Consider the following 19,607-nt stretch of genomic DNA (forward strand, 5'->3'; position numbering starts at 1 on the left):
TTCACTTGTTTTCTTTTCGATAATAATTAATCATTTATAATCTTCCATTCAATTTTAATTCCTTTGCTAGAAAAAATATTGTCTATTTTGCAAACTTTTTTTTAAATATCGCAGTCAAGTTTTCTGTTTTCAAGAGATTTGTAGTAGAAATTATAAACAGAGGTTGTTTTTAAAAATCGGGTGATCGAAAAAATTCGAAAGAGAAAGAAACGTAGGTGAGCGGAGCTTTTGAGAAAGCAATGATCTTTACGTTAAGCTTCAAATTAAGGCTTATTATATATTTTTTTAAATCTAGTTAGAAGATAAAAAATAATTGCTAAAATTTTTTGCCCTATACTTGATAAAATGACTGAAACTCTCTAAAACAAGGCAAAAGTTTTTTGTTATTTTCTTTTCATTTTTTTTTTACTAAATAGCTCCAAATTGTTACAATAATTCCAAAACTTTCGCTGGATACCTACCAAATAATCCCTAGAAGATTTTCTAGCAAGTTGGCTTTTATTTTCACCCATCTATTTGTTTATTTATGACAACTTAGACTCTTAATAGGAGCACCGATTACAAGTTTCGTTTTGGTATCTTATAAAAAATATATAGGTATAATAGTTTGCTCTAAAAGTTCCAAATGTTTTTCTTGAAAACTTTTTCTCTTTCTCTGTCGTCTAATAGTACCTCACTATTATGAAGTGTTTTTATTTAAATAATAATAATTTTTATTTTGATACTAACCATAAACTTGTCTATATTAAAAACTTTTTGTTGCTAATAGCGAAATTAATAATAAACTTTTTATCATAGTTTTATCTTAATTAATACTTTATATAAGTGATTTACAAACGTATATTACCTATATTTATGTATTATTAAATATCAATTTTAAAAATCATTTTAAACAAATAATAAAAATATTTATTAGTTATCTCTGTACTTTTAATAATATTAAATGTATGTCAAAACATTTAATTAAATTACAAAAATCATAGGGCTGGCGTTAGATCTTAATCAAAAAGGCAAATTATTTAATCAATATAGTATAAAATTAATTATTCATACCAAAAAATAAATAAAATATGGCATAGATATTATTATTTTTTTATAAAGGTTATAATTATATTTTAATATTAAATTAATAATTTGGCAATGAAGGTTATATCTAGCTAAATGAATAGATAACAACTTAGTTCTGAAATTACTGAACTCTTACTTAAAATGAATTAAAATTTTCGACATGTATAATTAAACATCCAGATTAAATAAATAATTGAAATTGAGAACTATTGCAATTGCTTCCCCAAGCATATTATGATAAAAATATTTAGAAAAGAAATGATTAAACTATCTCAGAAAAAATTTTGATAAATCCTTGAAGAAACTATTTTTTTCCTTACAAGGGGGCTCGACAAAAAAAAAAAACGATCGACACCTTTTTATAGTAGAAATGGGTTTCATAAAGCAAGACGTGATCCCACAACCATTTTTTTTTTTTAAATTGTGTAATTAATTTTGTGATTATAGTGTCGAATTCTAATGCTAAATTTTTCCACAGTTTAGGATGTTTTTTATAGATACTTTCGTATTTTAAAATCAATGCAACAATTAATATTCATTCATGCTTTTCCGAGTACGAATTCTCTTATATTTTTATTCCTGCATCATTTGAAAACTTATGACGACAGGAAAAACCTATTATGTCTAATATTCGTCAAATGACGGAGTGGAATTATTATATTTCGCAACATTAATTTGTTATCAATTTTATTTTACAAAAATATTTTGAATATATTATAAATGCAATCGATTTTTGAAATAAATTTTATTCATAAAACTGCGTTATTAAGTACTTAAATAATTGTTTAATAATTAAACACACTTGTTTAATTATATAAAGATAAATTATGTCATCGAGGGAAGATGATTTAATTGTGTACGGTAGTGGTTTGTTATGGGATCCACCGAAAGTTAATATTGCAAAATATATGCTTGATAGTATGAAAAAATATGGACCGCAAATAACACTGGTATGTATTATTTACTTCAATTTTTTTAAATTTTTCTTATGAATCCAGGAATTTGAAAACTTTATAATAAGAAATATCAGTTACATATACCATTTTAATCTATACACCGAAATATCTCGTTTTGTTGTAAACTAAAGATCAAAAATTAAGCTAAAGTTGCAGATTTTGATGGAGGGCATCACGTTCTGACATCAGATTTCACCTAGTTCTGCGGATCTCTTTAATAGCCAATTTAGATCCTAAACGGTAAGAGATAGAATAACACTCACAAAAGGGCTAACAATTTTAGTTTAAAACATTTTTTTGAGTGCGAAGCCGGAGTGCATAACGTAAGCAATTTCGCATGCATACGTTAATAATGCTTTTATCTCACTAGTATCGAAAATGTGTGTTGTGATAGTCTTTTAACGATCATTTAGGTTACCGATTATCTACATTCAGTTAAGGATTTCAAGATATTTGAAAAATTTGGTTTTTTTCAGATTAACGCTGATAATGGGTACAAACAAACTTTTGATGAGTTGCGTTTATTATCAGTACGAACTGCATTAGAATTGCGGACACGTGGTATAACCAAAGGAGATGTTGTAGCAGTTTATAGTAAAAATTACACTATTTCACAGTTACCATTTTTGGCAACATTATATTTAGGTGCCACAAGTCTTCTAATTCACAGTACATACTCCTTAAGTAAGTTATTATTATAAATTTTTGAGTCTACCTGATTTTTAAAAAAAAAACAAACCTGTGCAGTTAACCTGCACATGCTATACCTGTGTAGATTAGCCGGACAGATTCCCAAACACGGTCAGGTCTACTCGCCTATTCAGGGAGTAAGAATCGAAATTCGATTCTTCTCCGGTCGCCTTCTCCGATTGCACAGGTATGCATGCAGCGAATGGCACACACGCACCGAGTACCTTGTACAGGTAAACCTCTCCTGTGTACCGTAACGTGTATTAACGGCCTTATTTTGTTTAAATAGGTATGGTCAATATTCGTTCTTAACTTTTTTTTGATATTTTTTCGATAATGTTTAATCCTGAAACTTATAGTTACGATCGAAACTAAAAAAGTAACGAACGTTTTTGATTACAGATGAATTGAAAATATTTTTAAATAAAGGAACTCCAAAAATAATATTCTGTGATGACGATTTTGAAACAAAAGTAAAAAGTGTTATCAACGAATTAAATATGACAAATCAAATAGAAATTATTAATCTAGATAAAGAATTCCGTACCTTTACCGAAGAAAAATATGGCGAACATGATTTTGAAGTTGTGGATATTTCTGATAACGATATAGCTATTTTGGCTGGCACATCTGGTACTAATGGATTAATAAAAGCTGTACCTTTAACATATCGAACATATTTCATGTCAATTAATACGATGTTGTAAGAATCAGAAAATATATATAGATTTAAGTTCTGTTCGAATGTATTTTAAATAATTTTAGTGAGGAAATGAAAAAGGAAACATGCGAGGAGACACTTTTAAGCTATTCACCACTCTCTTGGAGTTCTGGATTTAAAATATTAGCACAAAGCATAATTTTGGGTGCAAGACGAATTGTAAAACCAAATTCAATTTCTGTAGTTAAAGTAATATCGGAATATAAGGTAGGTTCAAACAATTAAGTTTGTTGGTGATGGGACCATGAGCTGTTTAAAAAAATATTAGCCAAAAATATTGCTTAGAGAAAAAAAATCCTTGAAAAGACTTTTTCGGAATTTGACCGGATTTAACTCATTGGACAAAAAAAAGTTTTTACAAAAGTAATACAGCGAAAATAACAACAAGAGTAACAATTAAAACAATAACTCCAAATAAAATTAACCTAAGCAAAAATGATATCTAATCCAAGAAAAAATGAATATCGACTTTGGTTCAGTTAAGCTTTGTAAGGTAGGCTTTTTTACATTTGTTGTATAAAATGAATTAAAAACGGGCCATTTCCCATGGGATATTCTTTTTTAGATTTTTTTTACTGGGGTATTTTCAACGTTGATTGTTGCTGGCATCATCTGACATCGTATCGCTCTGTCAATTATAATTAAACTGATTAACTAACATTCTTAATATCATAAATAGTTAAACGTTGGCTCTTTATTTAACAGTTAAACGCAGTTTCAAAATATCTAATGATAAAAATTTTTCTAGGTAACCGCAATTTTAGCACCAGCAAGTCAAATTACATCAATGATTGGACATCCAGATTTCAAAAAATACAATATCAGTTCACAAATTAAGAAATTATTTTATAGCGGTTCACCAGCTACCGTCGAACAAGCAAAACTATTCCGTCAAACATTCCCTAATGCATGGTGTTTTAACGCTTATGGTTCAACAGAAATGTGTGCAACAAATGCATTTTTCCATGAGAATGACAAATTAAATGCTGAAAAGCTTAATTCAAATGGAAAATTGGTTAACAATACAAATGGAAAGGTAATAGATTTAAAAAAAGTCGATTGTTAGATTTAGGCTAAAACAAAAATACTTTAGATTATAGATATCGAGAATGGTAATATCTTAGGTCGTAATCAGATTGGTGAAATTTTGATACAAAATCCCTACATGATGAAAGGTTATTGGAAGGATCCGGAATCTACTAGGTATGCATTTGATGCAGATGGATGGTTCCATACGGGGGATCTTGGATATTTTGATGAAGATGATTGCTTGTATTGTACGGGTCGACTGAAGGAAACCTTCAAGTATAATGGTATACAGGTAACCAATGATTTATTACTAAAAGCCTTTTTGTTAATTATTAGCTCGACCTGTTGGTGTAAATTAAAAATTGTAACTCATCTAAGTAATGAAATTTTCTCAATAAATAATCATTTTTGTCTAGTAAATAATATGTAACTAATACATATTACTAGAGTTACTTAGCACACTGTCGTAATAAAGAGTGTTCCAAAATTAACGATAAATCTTATTTTTACGCCAAGTTTGTGGTCAAGTTTGGCATCTACACCACGAAGTTTTTATTCGTAATTTTTTGAAATTTTAATTGGTCAATAATTTTTACTGAAAATAATCTTAACATGTATGTATCGTTTAGGTAAACCCTTTAATAGTTGAGGATATAATTCAAGGATGTCCTGGAGTACAAAGTGTCTGCGTTGTTGGTAAAAAAGACCCTATCTGTAACAATGTCCCAGTTGCATTCATTATTAAAAGAAAAGGTTATGAAAATTTAACGGATAAAGAAGTTTTAAGTTTTACTGAAGGTAATTTTTTTTAACTATTTTTCCATGCAGTTCTACACAAATTTTTACTTCTATTATGAACAGAGATTGTTACAGTTCAGTGTAAGTAGTAGAAAAAGAGTACAATAAATGTATATAACTGATGATGTCCTATGCACGGGTATGCTATTAAAGAGTTACAAACAAACAAACATACATACAAGTGAAGTTATTATAAGCGTATTAAAAACCCCGCGCATTTCACATTGGATTTGACTTTAGATTTCAATTTATTGAGAATCTGGCTACAGGACAATATTGCCATTCTGATCAAAAGTGTAAAAAACTGCCTAAAACAATTTGTTTCCGAATTACAGGTCCTACAATATACCAAACCGGGTTTCGCATTTCTATATAGATTAATCATAATAGATTATTGTACTTCAATAAATGCAACTTCAGGCATTATGTTCAATAATAATGTATGTAAGAGCAAGAACCTTCTCAAACCATTGAATTATTTTCTGTTCTATAAATAATAAGTTTCATTTTCGAATTTTACTGTGTGGAACTACAAAATGGAATGTGGAATTTAGAAATGCATTCACTGAAATCTTTTTTTTTTTAAATTTATTTTCATTTTTAGATAAATTAGTTGATTCCCAAAAACTTCGAGGTGGTATCCGATTTGTAACATCATTTCCAATGACAGCTTCAGGAAAAGTTAAAAGATTTGAATTGCGGAAAGTTTTAGAAAATGAACAATAAAATAAAGTATTAATTTAATTAAGTCATTGTAGTAAGCGTATCTGTAAAATTAACGATAAATAAAAACAAACAAAATAGCAGTAAAATCTTTTTATAACAAGAGTAAACCTTTTTTTTTACCTACTTTTTTTTTTTTTTCAATATGGAAACTAGCTAACGTACTTGGTAACAAAAACAGAATTTGAAAGTTTTGAGCTATTTATTAAATTTGGTATTCTGAATTTCGTACTCGTAATAACGAGTGAAAAAAGAACGTGCAGCTTCTTAGGAATTTAAAGGTATTAAAATTAAAACAATTTGATCCACGAAGAAAAATAATAATTTATAAAAATTGTAAAAATATTATGAATGCTGAAATAAAAGATTGAGTTGCCATTACAAGCTTTCTTCATTGTCTTTTCTTCACTTCAGAATGTCTGAATATTTGAAAGACTTTTGACAAGGTCTTGCATGGATTTCCATATTGCGTGGAAAGACTAATGTTGACGAATTTTCATTGAAGGCGATACTTGAATGTTATTGGAAGTAATTGAATAAAACCACAAAAATTTATTTTGGCCGACTCTTAACAAAGCAGAAATTTTCTTATTTGATAAAGCTATTAGATACGACCTTGATAACAGTCTCTCAAACTGCCCTTATCCCTTAACTCTACAAACTTAACATTAATCCGTCTAAGTATAGCTATAAGTTTCAGTAAGTAAATAAAATTTTGATCACAAAAATATATCTGAAAATAATTACAATATTTAAAAATTTGGATAATCCCCATGTTGTTTTAATAAAGTTCGTTTACCTTCATTGATAATTTTTTTTTTTTTAAACAACAAAATACTTAAAATATTATAATCGATTAAATCCTGTAAATTACAATATTTTTAACCAACGTTTTTTTTGATTTCCTGATTTTTAAGTGACCTTGAATTATTATTTCATAAAACAAAAATGTAATAATTGTTAAATATGATCATGATAATTATTTTACTATCATTAAAGAAAGGAATGTATTAACCAGCATCAACGCTTTAAATTTTTGAAACATAGATTACCTGCTAATTCTTCAACCGGTGTGCTGTTGTATTTTCTTTTTTAGTCTTCGTAAATCTACCTGGAGCCCGTAACATTTGCTGCTCTTGTTACATGACTAATCCGTCACAGGCCAAAAAGCTATCAGAAATGATTTAAATGTAATTGTATAAAAATATGGAAAATACCTGATAATCAAAAACCTAATTTAAATGGATTAAAAAAAATTTCCAAAAACTTTGAAGTGTTTACACCTGCTATTTATATCTATAAACTATCCAATACAGACGTTCTACGATTATAATCTTCTAACTTTTTTTTAAAAATCAAATGACGGAGTGCAATTATTATTTTAAGGAACACTGATTTTGTTATCAATTTTTTTTTATCAAAACGTTTTATATATATTATAGAGACAAACGTTTTTTTAAAATTAGTTTTATTCATAAAACTTTCTTGTTAATACAAATTATTAACTAATTAAATAATTGTTAAGTATTTGTGAACTTAATTGCACAAAAAATGCCATCAAGAGAAGATGATTTAGTTGTGTACGGTAGTGGATTATTATGGGATCCACCAAAAGTTAATATTGGAAAATATATGCTTGCGTGTATGAAGAAGTATGGATCACAGATAACACTGGTATGTATCTTCAAATTTGAAAACTTTTATTTATAAAATACTAAATATCAATTAAATATAACGCGTTATAACTTCATAGATATTAATTTTAGAAAAATAAGTTTACAGTTAAAGTTTTAGGAAATTTGTAGATTTAAAAGTTACGTTATTATCATTTTCTTGTTTAAACAAATATTAGAAGACATATCGGTCAAATAGTCTATAAGTAAATCGTCATAGTCGTATAAATCATAAACGGTTAGTGATAAAAAAAATTATGTTACAAAAAAATAGGGAATTTAATTATCTACAATAAATGGTTATTACCATTTTTAGTCTAAAGTGCACGCTTATGGAGATATAGCCTGAAACGGTTTTCCTTAAAATGAAAGCACTTCCCCCGCCAATTTTTGTAAGGATTTTGTGCATTTACATTCAGTACGTGATACTGAACTTATTTAAATAATAAAATTACTCCTGTAATTTAGTGCATTATGGATAAGATTTCACTTCTATATGACTTGTAGTAGAAATTTCACTTTAAAATTTTCTTGCAATTTGTTTGCTAATCGCAGATGCAACAAAAACGTCATTAGGAACACAATAAGTAAAGCAATTATTCTTTATCAGTCCTTCAAAATGCAGATCGAAAGAAACATTGAGTTTTCATATCATTAGGGGCTTATTAGCCCTCGAAATAAAAAAAGGGGTGCTATAAGTTTGACCGTTATGAGTGTGTGTCTGTCTGTTTGCCTGTCTGTGATATCGTAGTGCCACAAACCGATATTCATTTTTTTTTGGTTCGTTTGAAAGGCAATTTAATGGAGAGCGTTCTAAGCTATGTTTCAAGCGCGAGCTTAGGGTTACATACCCAAAAAAACTAAAACATTGCCTATGATCTTCAAAATTGGCTCAGTTTGGAAAAGCCTTTAAGGAAAAAGGTAATTTAATGAAGAGTGTTCTTAGATATGATTCAAGAGCGAGTTTCTCCCCTCGAAGAATTTGTCAGGGGTTTTTTAATTTTGTTTATTTCACTTTTTTCTAATACGCTACCATATAAACATATTGTGCGGAAATGGTGTAAAAACTATATTAAAATTTAATCGTTCGATAAATTATTAAATCCTTAATTTTGAAATTAACAAATTGGTTCTCGAAAACGCTTAAGCTAAGCACTTCTCTTATAACTACTGTTAAAGTTTTATAATCACGTTCTCTTTAAATATACCTGTTAAGTGTTAAACAATTTAAGAAATCGAGTAAAGAACAACTTAACTATATTTTACAATGTTTATTCATATTTCCATGAATATAGTTTTTTTTAAACTATTATTTTTGTTACTGATTATCTACATTGGAATTTTATTATTTGAAAAATTTGGTTTTTTTTCAGATCAACGCAGATAATGGGTACAAACAAACCTTTGATGAGTTGCGTTTATTATCAGTACGAACTGCATTAGAAATGCGTGCACGTGGAATAAGAAAAGGCGATGTTGTAGCATTTTATAGTAAAAATTACACTATTTCACAGTTGCCATTTTTGGCAACATTATATTTAGGTGCCACAAGTCTTCCAATTCACAGTACATACTCCTTAAGTAAGTTATTATTTATTTTAAATATTTTCCTGAAAATGAATTTTTTCATATTCGTGAAAAAAGCAGTTTTATATCAGCTGTATTAATTGTTTTCGCCGAGTATAGATGTACTGAGAATTAAAGCACTTTAAAATTACCAATATTGAAGTATTTTATTATACCGGTAAATGTTTCAAAATTTTGGAATATTTCGTTTTTCTTACGCGTCAGGAAATGAGATGACAAAATAATATTCAATTATTAAATAAAATAAATAATATTTCCTTTCAACCCCCAGTATAAGCTTGAAAGGAACGATACCAAGTCTCCCTAATATCAACATTAAGGAAAAACAGGAGCATAAATGGGCGAGCATAATGTATATATAAACTATTTGATCCCAAATTTTTTAATATTATATTACATTTATGCTGGAAACTTAAAGTAACTATCAAAACTAGGACAATAACGAAAGTTTTTATATTACAGATGAATTGAAAATCATTTTAAATAAAGGAACTCCAAAAATGATATTCTGCGATGACGATTTTGAAACAAAAGTAAAAGGTGTTATCAACGAATTAAATATGACAAATCAAATAGAAATTATTAATCTAGATAAAGACTTCCGTAACTTTATCACAGAAAAATATGACGAAAATGATTTTGAAGTAGTGGATATTTCTGATAACGATGTAGCTGTTTTGGTTAGCACATCAGGCACTTTTGGATTAATCAAAGCTGTACCTTTAACATATCGAACATTTTTTGTCTCAATTAATACTATCTAGTAAGAATCAGATAATTAATGTAGTTAGTTGTAAGTTCTGTTCGATTGTATTTTAAATTATTTTAGTGAGGAAATTAAGAAGGAAACCTGTGAAGAGACACTTTTAACATATTCACCACTTTCCTGGAGTTCTGGATTTAAATTATTAGCCCAAAGTATAATTTTGGGTATGAGAAGATTAATTGTAAAACCAAATCCAATAACTATAATTAAAATAATATCGGAATATAAAGTAAGTAAAAACAATACATTTTTTTGTTGATGGGTCCACAAACTTCTCAAAATTATATCTGCGAAAAAAAATTCCTGATAATAAACAATGCGAAAATAAACACTTTTCGGTACATTTGTTTTCCTACTCTTCACCAAAGATTTTTCCCAATAATATTTACTATCTTCACAAGTTTTGTCGGTTCTATAAGTAATACTTGTCGGACAAACTATATCATTTACTAAAATAATCCAGCAAAAATAATGAAAGAGATAATAACCCAAAATAATCCTAAGCAATGAAAAATTGACCTGTCGCAAAACTTGTAACCAATTTTGTTAGATTGTTCAAATTTGAAAAGGTTTTCCCATTTTTTAATTTCCTATGGAATATTCTTTTTTGTGTTTTTTTTTCCAGAGTTATTTTTATCGTTTTTGTTGATGGGATCATCTGACAACGTATCGCTCTATCAACAATAAAAGGGCTGATTTACTTACTTTCTAAATATCATAAATAGTTATACGAAGCCTCTTTTTTAAACAGTTAAACACAGTTTCAAAATTTCTGATAACAAAATTTTTTCCAGGTAACCACAATTGTATCATCAGCTAGTCAAATTACGTCAATGATTGGACATCCAGATTTTAAAAAATACAATATTAGTTCACAAATTAAGCAATTATTTTATGGCGGTTCACCAGCTACCATCGAACAAACAAAACTATTCCGTGAAACATTCCCTAATGCATGGTGTTTCAACGGTTATGGTTCAACAGAAATGTGTGGATTACACGCATTTTTCCATGAAAATGACAAATTAAATGCTCAAAAGCATAATTCAAATGGAAAATTGTTTAACAATACAAATGGAAAGGTATTCATTTAAAAAAAGTTGATTGTTAGACTTAAGCTAAAATAAAAATACTTTAGATTATAGATATCGAGAATGGTAATATCTTAGGTCGTAATCAGATTGGTGAAATTTTGTTAAAAAGTCCCTACATGATGAAAGGTTATTGGAAGGATCCGGAATCTACTAGGGATGTAATTGATTCAGATGGATGGTTCCATACGGGAGATCTTGGATATTTTGATGAAGATGATTGCTTGTATTGTACGGGTCGACTGAAAGAAACTTTCAAGTATTATAGTTTACAGGTACTTAATGTTTTATAAGCACTAGATACTTAAAATTCTTTTTTAATACTTTTTCAATGCATCGAAAATATTATTAATTAATAAATATTATATATTCTTAAGGTTTATATTTTTTAGGTATCACCAACAGAAATTGAAAGTATAATTCAAGGATGCCCTGGAGTACAGAGTGTCTGTGTTGTTGGTAAAAAAGACCCTATCTGTAACAATGTCCCAGTTGCATTCATTATTAAAAGAAAAGGTTATGAAAATTTAACGGATAAAGATGTTTATAGTTTTACTGAAGGTAATGTCCACGAACTCCTTTTAAACATGCAGTTCTACACAAATTGCAACTAAATTTTTTCTTACACTCCAGTGCAAGTAGTTGAAAAACAAAGTAGTAGCTCGATACTTTCCTATAATTTCATACTTACATTGAATATCAGTCATGTAAAAGGATCCCACACATTTTACATTTGATTTGGCTTTAGGTTAAAATTATTAAAACTCTTGATTCAGGACGATATTGTTATCCTCTTATCAAGAGTTAAAGTAGCGGAAACGATAAAATTTTCACTTTTAAGGCACTATAGATACATGACTTGAAAAATAGAAATTTCTTTAACAAAAACCATTTTTTAAGTCTATTTTCATTTTTAGATAAATTAATTGATAGCCAAAAGCTTCGAGGTGGTATCCGATTTGTTACATCATTTCCAATGACAGCTTCAGGAAAAGTTAAAAGATTTGAATTGCGAAATATTTTAGAAAATGGACAATAAAATAAAGTGTTAATTTAATTAAGTTATCATAGTTAAATGTACCTGTAAAATAAACAATTGATAAACAAAATAACTGTAAAATTATCTTATATTAAAATAAATTTATATTTTTTATCTTTATTTTACCTACTATTTCAATACGAAAACGAACTGCGTACATTGTATCAAAGCAGAATTCATAAGCTTTGAGCCATTTATTTTATATGATATATAAAATACGTGTCTTCCGACCTTCGTACAAAAATAATTCTTTATACTTAATTATTTATGCATATAAAAATAAAGAGAAATAGAATACGTGAAGGTTACGAAAATTTTTAACTATGCTCGAAGTAAACAAAATTAAAAGCTTGTAATGTTGGTGTAATATAATCCCACAAATGATAAAGCATATTTCTTTAGGATCAAAATATTTTCAATAGAAAAATAAAATTTTGTCATGTTATTTTAATTTATTTAATTAATTTGGCATAACTGATAAAAAACTTTTACAATTATTGTTATTTAAAACTAAATATTTACCTCCTACCAGTAGGTAAAATTTAGAATAATAAATTAATTACAACAATAATAAACTACTTAATAAATCAATAAGACAATCGAACAATTTATTATCTTTATTGATCATTAAATAAATTAAACCGTATGTTCTATGAAATGGAAAGTGATTTTTTATTTATTAATAAAATGTACCGATATTTATTTAACCATAACACAGAAATAGAATAAACTAATGAATGAAATATATATGTAGCTTAATTTTAATATAAATAGTATTCCATTTTTCTTTATGAAATTCTTTAAAAAAATTACTTTTCTATAATATATCTTAGTGTTAGCAAAGCAATGTTACGATGCTGAAAACTCTAATAAGTTTTACGCAGATTTACTAACAAAAAAAGTTGAGTTCATACGCTGAAATGAAATTGAATCTGGACTGTCATATTTAATTAAAAGCACATGCCTCTTCACTGGTAAGAGATAGAAGGCAACTTTAAATCAGAAACTATTAACTTAATTTTTTTCGAAAATCGCAGAGAAAAAATATATAGTTAAATAATTCACTATATATTTTGACACGCCCGGCATTGCACGGGTACAATGTTGATAACAAATATACTACGGAATGTCTTTATATACAAAAATGTGTTTATTTTCGACATCATATTAGAAACCTCTAAACCTATCAGTGTTTCTCTACTATATTATGCCTGTATTTTACATATAAACCTTCCTCTTGAATCATTCTATCTATTAAAAAACCGCATCAAAATCAGTTGCGTAGTTTTAAAGATCTAAGCATGCATAGGGACAGCAGACAGCAGGAAGCGACTTTGTTTTATATTATGTAGTGACATAGTTATATAATTCATTATATATTTTGAGTTCAGAGTTTAAACAATGTGATATCATTAGAACAGAATGTCTTTAATATTAAATGTAAACTATAGTAGTTCATACGAAAATATTTAATTATATTTATTCAATTACATTAATTGCAAAAGCAATAAATATTATTCGAAAAGTGTTAAAAAAAGTCAGTTATATATTATTTGATTCTCTTAATTGTTTGTTATACTTCACAATTCAATAATTTTTTTAGCATTATTTGAAAGTTTCCATTATTCTAAACTAAAATTGAATTTTAAATAATCTAAACTTCATATATTTGCTTTTGTGATAACGCAGGGTAATCTTGTATTATTCGTGAGACAAAATGTAACGTACGGAATTCAGAAAGCCTTGGTGGAGGAAAATATCACATAGCAGCGACAAATAGAACCGGCATTCATTACCAACAAATAGCGGGGAATCAAACGGAAACAGAAATCCTCTTAGAATGATAACCTTCTTTCTTCATCGGAGTTTAACTCACTTTCATTTGCATGTTATAGTAAGGGTTTTGTTAGAATTAAAATTTTTACCCGTAACATAGGCCATTTCGTAAGTTTTATAGCTGTAGAGAATAAAGTCTGTTTTTAAGGATAATTTGGTAATTTTTAACCTTTACTCGTGATGCATGCCGTTTTAATGTTTTTGATCTGTATAAAAAAGATAATCAGAAATAGAGGCTGCAATAGATACATATATACATATGCAAATATATACATACGTTAATTTATTCGGAAACAAAACCACATTGACAACCAGTCTTCATCCTACCTGCATTTTGATAAAATACCCTCATTTCAGTTAAGTATGAATATCAGACGAGAAACTACAGAACGATTTAAGGTAACAATATACTCTAAAAAATTGCGAGTGTTTGTTTTTCTATTCCCACTTAGGTTAGGTTAGGTTATATTGGCTGTCCACGAAGGACACACTTAGTCTATAGAGCCCATTGTGATACCATATATGTGTTTTACCACCTTTCCGCTGATAATTTCATTTATCAGTTCCACAATTTTAGAGGCTGAGTGCACCTACTTCATGCATATACCATGCAGTACACCAGCCCATCACATTTATTAATTAAATTCATTTTGATGCGACGGCGGGAATCGAACCCGCTACCCTAAGCATACCGCGTACGGAATTGATTACGCCTTAACCAACTGAGCTAATAGGGCGACATTCCCACTTAAGAAATGATAAAAGTTTTCAGTTTCGAATTCCAATCAAAACTTTAAAGATTTCAATCAATAGGAAATTAATTATATAACCTATAAAAACGTCTACTATGTTATTTTTAACGGTAATACCTACTATAATAATAACAATAATAAAATAACATAATGAACTTACTTCTTCATCACTAACATCTTACTGTAAGTATATCAAGTTACATTATTACACTTTATAGTATACTTACATGTCCTTGGCATATAATACTAAATTATTTACGCTCCATGTAATTTTTAGTTCGAATTTCCTAGAGTGGAATTCTAAACTAAATCACGAACAAATCTCTATACTTACTATTTGTATATGGACTAAAATTATTATAATTCTTACAATAATAATTGTATTTATTGTTGTAATGATTTATTTAACAGTAATATATTGTGCTAAATTAAATATTTTAAATTAAACATTTATTTTAAATTAATTATGAATTATTATTATTTAATTTATTACTAATTACAATAATAATAATTTTTAATATTTTTTGTGAATGTTTTTTTAGTAATTTATTATTTTAATGTAAATGGATATAAAAATTGATTTTTAACCGACTTCAAATTCAAAAAGATGGAGGTTCTCAAGTCGACTGTATTTTTCTTTCGAATTTTCGAACTTTCGACTGGGTGAATTTTGATGATTTTTTTTTATTTGAAAGCTGGTGCTTCCCGTGTGGTCCCATTTCAATTTAGTCCAGTTCTGACAATGGCATCCATGAGAAAACCATATAAGTTTTATATTCCTGACTTTTTTCAAAAATACTTAAATATATACATACTCTATACTGAGCCTACTGAACGCTTGGCTTGGCCTTATATCAAAATACTTTCAAAAAAGCTGCTCGCTTATAGAAAAAATTTTTTTTAGAGAAAGGCTAAAATGTAACAGTTGCTGTTTAGAAGAAAACTAAACTCACCCCTCCTTTGTTCGAAAAATTATATTAAGACATTATTTTAGTTTAACTTTTAATTACTTATCATGCAGAAAACAAGTGATTAATGAATTGCTACTCCCTAGAAGGTATAAAAATCTGTTTATATGAAAACAATATAAGGACATTTCTCACGCAATTTTAAGAAAAAGTAATTTTGTTATCTCATTAAATAACAGAGACGTCAGTCAACTACAATACTAATAAAATAATGATAGTAAAAAACCTAATTACTACAACATAAATAAATGTTATCAATTAAAATGATAAAATTGCAATCAAGGCCTTTTTATTTCTTTAAAAAACAAATTTATCATTATCTTTTTATAAGCTTATGAATGAATCTGTTTTTAAAGGGTGTCCTAAAAAAGATTCTCGATTTAATTTTAAATTCACAGAGATAAGTTTTTGTTTTTATCACCGCAGGACTTTTACTGACTTCATATTATAATAAAATAAAGTTATTCGCAAGAAAGTGGAGAAAAGGTCGTGTTTAAAAAAAAATTCCAAAGTTATTATTTCAGTAACGTTTAAATCTTTGGCAACCGGTTACTAATTAGAATTCAAGATTTGCTGTGGTATTGCCGAGATTCTCTCTTAACTCTTAGGATCAAAATCAAATTGAACACGCTAATGACATAAAATTAATTTCCAATCCAATTGCAATCGTTAATATCATGAAGATCGATATTATTTGCATAAATTTATAAATTTATAGATTTCGATGTCCCCGACTTTTTGAAAACTGTATTTAGCTTTAAAATGTTTACAAAACAAACAAAATATATAATTTTTAAAGAAAATGCTATAATTTTTTCCACGTTTAAATTAAAAATTGGTTCTATCGAACGTAAAAGATCAACCTTTATATTTCAGGTACAAGCATTTTACCGGTGTTGTATTATTTGTAATTTATGCGAACAGATAAGAATAATATTATTTGTTTACCTTGACTTAAACTTCTTCATTAAATAGTAATTAGTTTGATAGTAATTAAAATAATAGTAATTAATAAATTTTATTTATACAGTATGTGTGTATAATAGTTTTGAAATAGATAGATATTTCTTTTATGAATATCTCTTAAAATCTTCAACATTCTTTAATTCTAGGAAATTTTGAACAAAAAATACGTATAAACAAGGTTGAGAATCATTCAAAGTTGCAATTAATGTAGATTGTAGATCTACAATCGCGTATATTTTCAATTTTGTGAGAGAATGTATTTTCATGATAAAATCTTTAAACTACGTCAAGAACAACGCAACCTGCTGTAACTTCAAGAACAAATTCGTATAAATTCGTACAATCAACTGTAAATAACCATGTGCTTTCATTATGAATCATTTGGGACTATTTTAAACTTTACACCCAGAAATATCTAAAAGTCGTGTTCTTACATTGTCCTGAGCATGAAACGTAGAGATATGGTGAAAATTTCAATTTTCGGTACCCTTTTCATTACAAGGAAGGGAGTATATAAAACTTAAGTGTTAAAAAGTTATATTTTATTTTTAGAAATCCTCAAATATGAAGCTGCAATTAGTTGTGATTCAACTAGTAAAACGGTATTCTTTGTAAACATAAATATATCCCTATAAAATAGACTGGTACTAATTTTACCTTATAGAACAAAAATATGTAGTTTTTTCTTTCATTTTATTTAAAAGGAGAAACAGGATATTTAATTAACGATGTCATTCCTATGTGTTAACTAATTTAATTAAGTTTCACAGCAAAAAAGTTATTTATAATTGTAATTAATTTAACTTTTTAATTTTATTTAAATTACTATTTAAATTTGTAATTAATTCAGATTATTCTATTTTTGCAATCTTATATTTGAACAGATATTTTAAATCAGAATTATGTGATTGATTCTTTAAAAAAAATCCTTAATTGAGATTGAATTTTAATCAACGTCCATGTCGTCCATGATAAATTTTTATTCTAGTTAAAGGAATAAAACCGATTTTCAGAGTAAAAAACAAAATTAAAAACTAAGAGATCTATCGATTATTCGTTCATTTGGTAATGTACATACTTTAAAACTTCAACCCATATTTTTCAAATATTTTCAAGGTCCTACTTTAAAATTAAATCGATCTGAACTTCTAAACCATAATTTAACTAAGATGTTATAATCTTAGATCATTAGTGAATTTAATATTTTGAAATCAAACAATATTTTGATAGATGTATTTATGATTTGTCCTAGATCTTCTTTATCTTTCTGGGATCATGTAGTTTTGTACGTCACGTTTGTAGAGGATACCTATCGCATTTTAAATGTGATAACGAAGATAATTTCAACAATTTCCATTTTCCATTAAGTTAATGATCTCTGATGACTAGTCTAATGGAAAAATTTCGTCGCATCCACGGGATATGTTGCGGGCACTAGAAACTTCTTGAATTTATAATGTGGTTTTTGAGAAATCTACATAAGTTTTTGAGAAAAATAGATACGTTTTTTGAGAAATCTATAAGGTTGATATATGTATATCAAAAGGTAGGTTTAAAAAAGATCAATCACGTGGGCTTTATTTATGAAAATTTAACTGTAGATACCGAAAATTTTAGAAAAAATCGGGGCATTTTCAAGTTTTGTTTTGAATGGAATTCAAAGCTCATAAAGCTCATAACATGCTTCCTTTTACTAGTCTATATTTTATATATTCCACTTTTATTTGAAATAAATAATAAGGCTTTTCCGTTTTCAGGAACAATCTGAAGTAAAAAAAAGAAAGAAATAGAAAGATAGAATAGGTTTCTGAGTAAACTAGAGATTAATTTTTCGAAGGGAAGATCTTTAGGTAAGATATATTAGGATGTAAGTGTACTTAATAAATGATCAATACAGTTTTTATCGATTATAGTTGTTTAATACCTATTTTAATTCTCAAAAAAAATATATAATGTGTGGAAGATATGAGTGTTACAAAGAGACATTGCTTAAGAAAAAAAATGTAATCCAAGGTATATGACACTTTCTTACATAATATAAAAAATTATACCCAGTTTCCTCGAATTATTAAATAAGTGCAAAATATTGTATTGATCATTATTGATCATATTAATCGCATCACACAAGAACATCAAACATAACTCTTGCTTATGAATAATCGATTTATCTATGATGGATACGTATGTATCGAAGTAAGTATACTCTAGAAGTCTAGAAGTTGATAATATTTATTATGTGTTATGCATATAATATTTATTGCATGGTCGAGTCTTGTACCTTGACTCACAATATACACTAACTAACAAAACCGGTTATATCTGATTATATCAACAGATCGTTTATGACTTAGAAATCGAAAAATCCTGACCAAATCCTATGACAACCTGACCTGATTAAGTGAGATATCAAGGGAACTGCAAAATTTCACTTGTAAGAATATTCCACTTCTCAGATCCAGTGTCTCAGATATCCTGGTATTAAATAAAATTAGCAGTACATAGCCGGTGTGGTACTGAAGTCGTGTGAGTGCGACCCCCTGTTGTCCACACGACTCACTTCCCAGAGGGGGGAAAAAACATTAAAAAAAAGGTCTTGTTAGCCTTCATAGATTATTCTTCGAACATCTACAGCAGCTTATGCTGGAACGATCAACATCTCCATAGATAAATGATGTGTTTTATCCACTTTTCAGATTCAGTTTTTTCAAGTTTTTTTTACTACCATTAAAAAACGGCCCAACTAATTCTACTGAAAACTCTTTCAGTTCTTAAACGCACATATGTACACATACACAGACATCACATTGAAAAAGTTTGATTCGGTTTTTTGCGGTCTTGAAACCGGGGAAATATGTGAAACTGTTGATTCAAAATCGGCCCATTTACAGTAACTTGCTCTGGGAAGTGAATAAACTGCTAGGTAATTAAGCATTAGTGTTTATTG

The 19,607-nt window shown here is 27.8% G+C and overlaps 2 protein-coding genes across 2 annotated transcripts in view; one reads left to right on the forward strand and one right to left on the reverse strand.

The window, feature by feature from the left end:
* Positions 1-19,607, reverse strand: part of LOC123296519 (rhoGEF domain-containing protein gxcJ) — a 209,306-nt gene that overhangs the window by 96,752 nt on the left and 92,947 nt on the right. The window lies entirely within an intron of this gene.
* On the forward strand, positions 1,841-5,496 carry LOC123296525 (4-coumarate--CoA ligase 2-like). Its single transcript, XM_044878035.1, has 7 exons — positions 1,841-2,018; positions 2,501-2,708; positions 3,117-3,417; positions 3,480-3,642; positions 4,184-4,471; positions 4,529-4,756; positions 5,094-5,496. The coding sequence occupies exons 1-7, from the start codon at positions 1,896-1,898 to the stop codon at positions 5,274-5,276; spliced, it is 1,494 nt and encodes a 497-aa protein (XP_044733970.1). The 5' UTR covers positions 1,841-1,895; the 3' UTR covers positions 5,277-5,496.

The sequence above is a fragment of the Chrysoperla carnea genome, chromosome 3 (assembly GCF_905475395.1).
Source record: "Chrysoperla carnea chromosome 3, inChrCarn1.1, whole genome shotgun sequence".
Lineage (NCBI taxonomy): Eukaryota > Metazoa > Arthropoda > Insecta > Neuroptera > Chrysopidae > Chrysoperla > Chrysoperla carnea.

What these genes read in the sequence shown, in the direction of transcription:
- LOC123296525 (XM_044878035.1), top strand. Translation starts at nt 1,896, where the DNA reads ATGTCATCGAGGGAAGATGATTTAATTGTGTACGGTAGTGGTTTGTTA. An exon ending in AAGTAATATCGGAATATAAG is followed by an intron (nt 3,643 to 4,183) that starts GTAGGTTCAAAC and finishes AAATTTTTCTAG; the next exon opens with GTAACCGCAATTTTAGCACC. An exon ending in TTAACAATACAAATGGAAAG is followed by an intron (nt 4,472 to 4,528) that starts GTAATAGATTTA and finishes AAAATACTTTAG; the next exon opens with ATTATAGATATCGAGAATGG.